At 37.5% G+C, this 9,980-nt stretch overlaps 1 protein-coding gene across 5 annotated transcripts in view; it reads left to right on the top strand.

Moving 5' to 3' along the window:
• The window catches only part of LRRTM4 (leucine rich repeat transmembrane neuronal 4), a 319,070-nt gene extending 312,165 nt beyond the window's left edge, over positions 1-6,905 (top strand). For 4 of the 5 annotated variants that reach the window (XM_039332967.1, XM_039332965.1, XM_039332969.1 and 1 more), the window contains one exon: positions 6,264-6,905. In XM_039332967.1, coding sequence (XP_039188901.1) covers positions 6,264-6,485 — 222 coding nt within the window. In that variant the 3' untranslated portion in view covers positions 6,486-6,905. The remainder of the gene's footprint in view (positions 1-6,263) is intronic. The other variant, XM_039332970.1, reaches the window with a different exon arrangement.
• The last annotated feature ends 3,075 nt before the right edge of the window (positions 6,906-9,980 follow it).

A 9,980-nucleotide genomic window follows, 5' to 3' on the forward strand; every position in this document is an offset into this window, starting at 1 on the left:
TCAGCAGAAGTAGCATTCTACAGTACTGCATTCTAATCACTGCAACACCAGGGCTTTGGATATAAAAGGCCAGATATAAATAAATAAATACCAACCTTTTGCCCACCTTATTTTTATTGCATTTTTAATCAACTCATGCGAGTAAAGAGTTTTTCTCATTGTGACAACATTTGGAAAGAAACATCAAAAGAACTTTATACCGCAACTGAAATCAGAAGCTGGATCTGAGGAGCTGTCCAACCTGCCGCATGTACAGTAACTGCCTCCTCTTCCTTCTGCTGCTGATAATTAGCTGTTCTTTGTACATATTATCTAGGCCAGGGGTCTTCAGACTTGGCCCTTTTATGACTTGTGGACTTCAACTCCTAGAATTCCTCATCCAGCGTGCCTGGCTGAGGAATTCTGGGAGTTGAAGTCCACAAGTCATAAAAGGGCCAAGTTTGAAGACCTCTGATCTAGGCTGTTCTTGTCATCATCATAATCAGTTACCACTTTTGTCCTCCTTTGGGGTGAAACATTTCCTGTTAGGGAAGAATTTGCTTGTAACTGTTCTGGTCTTTCTTTATAGCTGCTGGTAGGAAGGACATTTTCAGATTTTCAAATGTTGATAGTTCTTCTATTCAAACATTTCAAAGAGATGTTTGATTAAGAAATGAACTTTGTTTGTAAGGAAGCCTTAGGGGCTGTTCTTTTTTAATTCCACACAGAAAAAATCACCTGCATTTTTTTTGTCAGTTCATATTCAGTTTGATGAAAGAGAACTGCCTTTCCAAATATTTTTCAAAGGAAAGAGAATATTGATGAAATTTTCATGGATGAGATGTGGCATTCTTTCAATTCTTTAATTAGGTGACAGCCCCTAGGAATATTTGAATATCCTGCCTTTCAATTTTTTGGCATATTTTCAGCAATCTATAACATCCCCAGATTAATATGTTTCAGTTCTGTTATCAGAAGATGGCTCCTCACATGATGCTTTTTCAGAAAATATGGATAGTTAGCAAAACAACAGTATGATGGAAAGACTTGGAACAGTAAAAGCAATCCATCTGCAGTATAAAGTCATCTCAGAATCATGATCAGTGGTGGGATTCAAATACCTGAACATCCGGTTCTCTGCGTGGATGCAGGCTTGGGCCTCCAAGGCCTAAAATGGACTTCCAGATGTGACATCCATGCACTTCTGGCAGGCTGTTCTAGGCCTGGGAGGCCTCCACCAGGCCTAGGATTGACTTCCAGAAGTTACATATGTGCACTTTCGGAGGGCCATTCTAGGCCTGGGAGACCTCTTCCAGGCCTCCAAGACCTAGGACTGACTTCCAGAAGCAGCATGGGTTTAGCCGGTTCTCCAAACTCAACAAAATTTACTACCAGTTCCATCAAACTGGTGCAAACTGGCTGAATTCCACCTCTGATCATGATCAAGAGAAATTCAAAGGAAATCTGCAAGTACTCACAACATTCAGTGTAAACCTGAAGGGTTTTTGGTTTTTCTTTAAGCAAAGGGAGTTGAGAAAGTGCAAGGTAGACTTTGACACAGCACTCAACCGTCTTTCTGACAAACAGGTGCCCCATTGTGATCATGATATTTGTGGATCATGAGATAGAAGTTAAGAGCACTCCATTACCTGGAAAAGACAAGAAGCCTTTATCTTTAATCAATCCCATCTTTGTATAATGTCTAAAAAAAACCAGGCAGTTCTTTTTTTCTTTTTCTTTTTTCTCGCTCTGTCTTTTAGAAAAATAGTGCATAGGTAGAGAAGAAGAAAAATGTCAAACTCGCAACGTCACGTGACATGTCGCGACGTATCATGACTTTTTTTGCCATTGCCAGCAATGGGGTGGGTACGGTTTTGCTATGATGCATCTGGCCTATGGGCCGGCAGTTTGACACCCCTGATCTATAGGAACAGCCATTCAACTTTTTGAAGAACATTACAAACTTTTGAAATAATCCATTTTTTTCTACAAAAATGTGTATATCTCACAGCTTTTTAGAAGATTTAAGAAAAATGTGATCTTTAACAACAACAAATTATTTTACTTATTTTCTAGTGCTTTTGTTCTTGAGCATTTAGTAGTGCTGATGACACATGTTTACAGTGCACAGAACAGGCTGCCACAAAATAAATTTACCTTTTCCCCCATTTGAATCATTCCCTCTTGTAACATACAGTATCAAAATTGTAATGTTTCTATCATTTAGTAGCAAGCTCTACAGAAGTAGGTAGCTCAGATCAACAGGACCTACTCTTTTGTAAATATGCATGTGACTGCAGTATTTTTTTAATGATTTACAATATTTCATCCTCAAAATGGATTTAAAAATTTAAATTTAAAATTTAAAAAGAAGCTCTCTATTATAGTCTGTTGAAATGCTAGCTCTGTATGTTTGGTTAAGCGTATGAATTCTTTTTTTGCTTTTCTCTACCAGTGACATGAGAAAATATTTTCAAATTGTCTTACATTCGTTCTACTACATTAAATAAATGAACCATATATTTAACTGGATATTATTAGATGTGATACAAATGGTGGATATATAATTTGTTTAGAAGAAGCTAAATGCAGATAATATGAATAAGAATACAGTTTGGTGATAAATAACATGTCATCTCACTTATTCAACAGAGATTTATTTTTGCAATAGGCAAACAGAATGCCAGATCAAATGAAAACCCACACACACATAAAGACAAAGACAATAACTTTTCACTAAGAAAGGAAAACTTAAATATAGGATAGGATTCTCAGCTTTGGCGTCCTTCCCTGAAATATATAATTTGACTTCTTTTGTAAGCAGTCCAGGTCTTCTCCCTCTATCCATCTCAGCAGAAACACTGATATTTTCACAACATGCATGTAAATAGTGATAAACAGGTACCAGTTCCAAAACAACAGGAAAAATTACTTTAGTTAAAAGGTTGGACTAGAATTAGAAAGATCTAATGCCATCCAAATAGGTTTTATTCTTAGTCCAGCATTCTCCTTATTAACAGCATATCCATCTTGTCTTGATTTAATTTAATGTTCTTTCTCATTTTTCTTCATAATTCACATTTAAGCAATATTCAAGACTTCTTGGGATTTGATGATAAGCACTAGAGCTGGTATATTGATGAGATCCCATTCCAAGCTTCAAATGACCATAGTTGTTTCATGTAGATATTAAATTGCATTAAGGCAGATGGAACCCTGAGTGATATCATCTAGGTTATAAATACTAATCCCTCAAGCACCTTCTGGGGTACATCCTGACTGATGGATCAGAACCACTGCAAAACAGTGCTTCAAGAGCCAATTTGTGGTCTCCCATTTAGCTTCTGGCATAGATCAGTCATCACACTGGAAGGCCACCATCTTCTCAATCACCTTATTGAAGAATGGAGGGCTAGAGGTTAACTTCTAATGATCTTCTGGATTCTGCTGGACAGAAAATGTTTTCAATAAAAGTCATATAACTGCCTCCTTTAAGCAAAGGGGTGCATATTCCTCACTCAAAAAAGCAATTGTCATCTCCCGTAACCAGGTCCTGAGTATCAAGGGTATAACAAAGAAATGATGACTGTTGCCTTTCCATATGTGTCATCCTTCTCTTCAAGATTCAGAACCTGAAAAGAATCTGTAAGAATAGGACAAGTTATTTTGAAGGTCACTTTTCTATGTCCTGCCCCTATACTGCAGTCCAAATCAAATCAAATACAATTAGCTGTTTGCAAAGAATGATGAAAATTGATCACGGTGAAGAAGCAGTACAGTCCTATTCTCTGCAAGCACACTGAAAGCAGAAAAGTAAGGCATGTTCTACACATCCAGTGTTGTGCACTAGATTGCACATTGCACAAGTGCCCTACTGTTAGCTAGAACTGTTTGTCCTAGGAGTATCTCTATAGGATACCAACCGTCTACAAGTCCACAATATTATTTTGGTTCCTAAGATTTTACTTGATGTACCATATGTTGGACAGAAAAGGGTGATTAGCACCAATAAAGAATTTAAAATTCTCATTGAAGAAGTTTTTATGTTTAGGAACACTGAAGTTCTCCCGTCCAAGGTTTAATCCATAAACACTGAAAATTAATGTTTCAGTGAATGGTCAGTTTGCTACCAAACATGATTTGTTTCTTTCCAAAGAATAAAAATATATAGAGTAGTGATGATAATATCTTTATGATTAAAAGCATCCTTCAAGAGCATCATTCTTGATACAACTACTGCACTTAACAAGTTCCCTGAAAGCTACAGTAATTATATCTCTTCAGTCCACACTAATGGACTTATTGATTGTTACTTCTCTAAGTAATAGTCTGTAAGGTTAAGAGCTTCACCTGAAATTAGATTTAATATCTGTCTGGGAAAACAGAACAATGACCATCTATGAAGAATTGTTCTCGTGTGACACCCATTTGGTGGAGAAACCCAAGATTCCTAATGGTCAGAGGGTAAATTAAAATAAAAAGGTAGAAAAATATATCATACCATGCTTCTAGAAGAAAAGGGGTTTATAAGCCATTAATATCTACTTATGTAATCATTTTATTAGCTCCTTTAATTGAGGAAGCATCTCTAAGTATTTTGTAGCAAACTGCAAGATTTCTTTCTTAGAAAAGAAATCCACAAGGCTATCTAGAAACAGCAAGGAGCCAGCCCCTGCCGCATCGGCCCCACCCCCTGGGTGCATGCTGGGGAGGTGTCACCCTTTGTGAGGAATGAAGAAATGGGCCATGCCTTGGCGCTTGCCCCAGTCCCACCCCCTTCTGCCAGAGACCCTCAGATCACTCCCACTCCTACACAGGCCTCCACAGGCACTCTTGATGCGTATGATGTAGAGCTGGCCATACCTACCCAGCAGGCCACACCCACTCCATCCACCCCCACCCAGTAGGCCACACCCACCTGGCCCCCTGAGGGCAACCACAATGCTGATGCGGCCCTCAATGAAATTGCGTTTGACACCCGTGGTCTGAATCATTCATGATACTGTTTGGAGCCTGAGGTTCATTTCCCTGAGAGCATTCCTCTTTCTTTCTTAAAACCCGCTTCACCTGTTTTGGAAGTCTTCACCTTGTTTTCATTGAAAAACATATGGTTTGAAGGGATTAAAAAAAAAGTTTGGAAGAGAAGTTGAAAAAAAAACTGGAAATGCAATTTAATGGGGCAATGGCAATTCAGAATACAATTAGATTTAATGGTATGATTCAGAAGCTTTTATCTCCAATTTGGAGGAAAAAACAAAACCACAATATACTGTGCCTTATCTTGTTAATGTCTGCTACATTATTGAGTTTTATTTCAGGGTGGGAGGAAGATGGGGTTCACATTCTGAACTAAACACAACACTCACTGGTTTGTAATATTAGTTAGAGCAGGGACATCCACAGGACACATCAAAAAAGTCAACAGCCACAACTATGCAATCAAAGCTGTGCTACTTTTTTAAAACAATGAGGCTTCAGTCATATTGTTTTGGCTGCCATCTTGAAATTTAACCTCTGTTGACATTCTGGTTTACTACTTCTTGCAATCTGCAAATGGAATTTTGGTGAAAGGCATTATCACTTAAGGGAGTTTGGAACTAAAAAGAGTTTCCTTTCGTGATAATTCTCTATCCCTCTCTGAAAATGATTGACTGCTATAGCCATATGTTTCAACTGCAAAATAAAATTTAAAAATTGTGAACTAGCCTTATCATTTTTTTCATCAATCCAGGAGATAAAGACAAAAATGGGGGATAAATGAATGTATAGATGGATAGCTAAATAGAAATCTGGCATAGCTTGTAGCATTTAATAATCTCTAGACCCATGAAAATTAAATAAAATAGTTTCATGCCAAACGTTTTCATTTCATTTCAATCCTATATTCCCAACATCTCCGAGGGACACAATTTTGTTATTATTTTTACTTGTGTGGATTAAATAGTGCTGGTTCCTAGAACTGTTCTTCAGCAGTTCTTTATATGAGTAGCAATGTGCTTGTAGTATCCGTATGATTCTTCAGAGTAAAACCGATATTCACATTCCAAGATGCAGGAGTACACGAGCAAACCATAAGCTATTTATCTAATTCAACCAATGTTTGACTTTAACAGCTATAAAAACAATTGCTAAGGGAATTATTACCAAGGTAAATAAAAGACTTTCCCTTAATAATTCAAAGCACTCTTTGAAATACTTCTCTTGTCGCAACCTACACTGTCTTTTTGGTGCTAAGCTTTAATATGCACATTCTTCTAAAATTATGTTAATCTGTCTCTTCCCAGGTCCCTCATCATATGAAGACTTTGCCCTATTACAGCTATGACCAACCAGTGATTGGATACTGTCAGGCTCATAAGCCTCTCCATGTAAATAAGGGATATGATACTATCTCCCGAGACCAGGCTGAAGCCACCAACTTGGAGCTGAGTCGAGACCACAGCTTCATCGCTACCATCGCACGCTCTGCTGCACCAGCTATTTACATTGAGAGAATACCAAACTGATGGAATGCCTTCTGGATGAAAATGAAGAAGAATGTGTGGGAAGGTTCTTATTTTCCCCTCTGTAGGGAAAAATGATCCTTTGATTCAAGAGGTGAAAGGCGCAAGAAGACATTTTGAACTGTTCCAGTGGGGAAAAAAAAGTTCTCAATCCAAAACCACAGAAAGAGAACAAAATGGCGGATGTCTCAGAGAACACTGTGGAAATTCAATCTGGTGACCTGGCAGTACAGCTTGGTGAATTGTTGAACAAACTTCTTGGTGTAAATATAAAGCAAACAAAAAGATTGTTGAGTTCTTATATGAAAAAAAAAAGAAGTTAGATTTCACTCTAGCAACATAAAGAGATGGATTAAAAGTTGTGTTTGTATATTTGATTTTTCTACATTGCACGGTTCTGATGGAAGAGAACCACAGATGCCACTTTGGGGTATAGGGGGACCGGGAGGGAGGGTCTACCAAATACAGAATGAAGTATTATTTCTTTATATAATTGTTTATTAGTCTTAGAGGTTTCCTTTAACATTTCCCCCCTTTTCAGGTTGGAACATACCAAATCAATTTTTTCTCACTTCTTTATTTCTTTAGAATGCAAAATCTGTCTTATAAATTCCAATTCCAAATATGGTGTCAAAGGCATTTATTGAACCAAACAGACACTGACAATTCTGTAAAAGAACCAAGATGCATAACTGACAAAACTTGGGGTGCATGTACATTTAAAACACATGCTGTACATTTTTGAGGCGGGGGTGACGTTTAATTTTTTTTTCTTATCTTCATTGTGATTCATTGTTGACACTTCTGTTATGTTTGGGGGTCTTTAAAAGGGGGGATGATTAATGATGCAATATGAGCTCACAATTGAACATGGAACTTCTAAATGTAAGTGAAAGGGAGGACTTTGCATATAGAGATATACATTTCATACCCTACCTGTTGAAAATTATTAAGATGGGGTGACAAGAAAAAAGGATGTTTCGGTGAAATGTGAAGGAAGATGTGATTTAAAAGAGAAAAATAAGGAAATCACAGAAGGATGTGTAACATTGTTCAATTTATTTTTAATTAATTATTCTGATCAGTTAGCTTTTGTGTAGTTTTTATCAATAAAAGAACAAAAATGATGGGGGAAAATAAACATATTATTTTGTGGTTGAGATGCCACATGTAAACTAATGATTGAATGTTTTCTTTAGCTGTTTTATATGGTAATACCTATAATAATTTAATCATCAAGAAAGATGAATATATATACACAATACATTGCCATGGAAAACAATGACACTTAAAGTCACTCCAATTCAGGGAAAAAAACCTCTGAACATCTTGCAAACAAGAATACAGTGTGAAACCATAAAAAGTGAGTAATCTAAAAATAAAAACAAGAAGATCCATATGTGTCTCATTTGGACAATAAAATTCTTAGCCATCTCCATCCCAGGCATAAGAGCTTCAAATAATATAATAGAAATGGAAGTGCTTGGATATTTGGTGGAAGGCAATTTCAGAAGCAGGAATCCATCTAAGAAGGCTTCATCATGGAATCCCTGAAGTTGGCATTTCCTGATATTTGGGACATTCAGCAAGCCCCTTTGACTAGATATCACTCGGCAAGCAGAGGAAGCAACCTGAGACATTAAGGGCCAAAGCTGATTGGCGGTTCTGTAATCATATTACATAGGAAAATGAGGCACTCATATTGGTCCTCAAGCTGCTAGACACTAAATAAGTCAAAGTATCCAAAGGATCTTCAAGGGCAATCCCATGTAGTGCAAATTGCAACAATCTAATTGAAAAGTGACAAGAAGTTCATCTTCCAAAAATGGCTGCAACTGGTTCACAAGATCTAACTGTAGGATAACCTCCTCTACTTGCTGTTCAAGTAGGAGCTCTGAGTGGAAGACAACTATAGATTTGAACACTGCTCAATCTCGGAAAGCACAAGCTTGAGCCGAGGTGGCGCAGCAGTTAGAGTGCAGTACTGCAGGCAACTTTAGCTGACTGTGTTCAGCAGGTCAGTGGTTCAAATCTCACTGGCTCAAGGTTGACTCAGCCTTCCATCCTTCCGAGGTAGGTAAAATGAGGACCCAGATTGTTGGGGGCAATGTAAATATATATATACATTGCTTACTGGTGTACACCGCTTAGAGAGTGCTTGCACTTAAAGCGGTATATAAGTCTCATAAATAAATACATAAATAAGCTCATCAACAGTGGACTATCTGTGGAAAGGACTTATGAATCCATAGCTACTCTGTTTGCTTGGGATTTAGTTCAGGCTTCCTTCTCCCTTTTCAATCCTTAATAGCCTTCAGGATTTGAGTCAGGGCCTCCACTGCATTTGGAAATATTCTGAATATCACTGGCATGTTAACTTCCCATGTTAAACGGCAAGGGCAAGAATGCTGTAACACTCTGCTACGAAGCTCCCAAGGGTCCAACCTCTCATCTCCCACCATCACTGACTGAATCCAATTGCTAAGGAAAGGTAAAACAATGTTTTTCACTCCCAACCATTGCAACTATCCCAGAGGGATACCAGGGCTCATGGTACTGAAACTGCCAATAAATCAAACAAGATCAGGACCCTTTATCCAGGTCCTACAGAGATCATCAAGATGGTCAATGCAGTTTTGATCTCACCGCCTGAATCCTAATTGGAAAAGGTCCAGAACATCTGTTGCATCCACGTCTCTGTAGCTGTAATCCATCCATCTTCTCAACACTCATCCCTTAAAAAAAAGGGGGGGGGGAGTTGGAGATTAGATAAAAGCTGCATTAAGTTTAAGTATATATTAACTATGCTGGAATGACTGATCACTGCCTACATTTATAGCACGTCACCTTTCTATTTTTGTTTAAATTGAATATGCAATATGTATCTATGTGTGCACATTTGTGGGCTTGTGTGTGTGTGCTGATGTTACTATTTATTACTATTACTATATATGTTTTTTTTTAAAAAAATGACTTCATCATGCAAACAATGACATAACTTATCTAGGTAACTTAGTCAAGCACCTTATATATTTTCTTCTAGTGGAATGACTCACTTAGCCAGAATAAGTTTCTAAACCCAATAGTTAATCAGTTCATTTAATCCATAAAATTAAAATTGTACTGGGTTGGGTTTGAGTTAAGAATACATTTCATGAGGGTGAAAGTTCGTTCTCCAAGCGTGTGGAGGAACAAACCTTCACACTCGTCCTACACCCGAGCTATAGATATTCACCACTATTGCAATACATTTCATTTTACACTAGCCTGCTTTCACACATTTTCTTATACACCCACACAAATAAGAATGGTATATAGCGAGGGGAATATAACCTAGAGGTGACAATGCAAATTCCTATTCTCCAATTTTTAATGGTTTTATCCAAGTTGCACCTTCAAAACCTATACATAAATTGAGGTGCATTTCCTCAGCAATTTTTCTTTTCAAAGTTATGGAATGCATTTTTTATTATTTAAAAAGTAAACCCAACCATATTA

This window comes from Crotalus tigris, unplaced genomic scaffold (assembly GCF_016545835.1).
Source record: "Crotalus tigris isolate CLP2741 ecotype Arizona unplaced genomic scaffold, ASM1654583v1 scf7180000024470.1849372, whole genome shotgun sequence".
Classification (NCBI taxonomy): domain Eukaryota; kingdom Metazoa; phylum Chordata; class Lepidosauria; order Squamata; family Viperidae; genus Crotalus; species Crotalus tigris.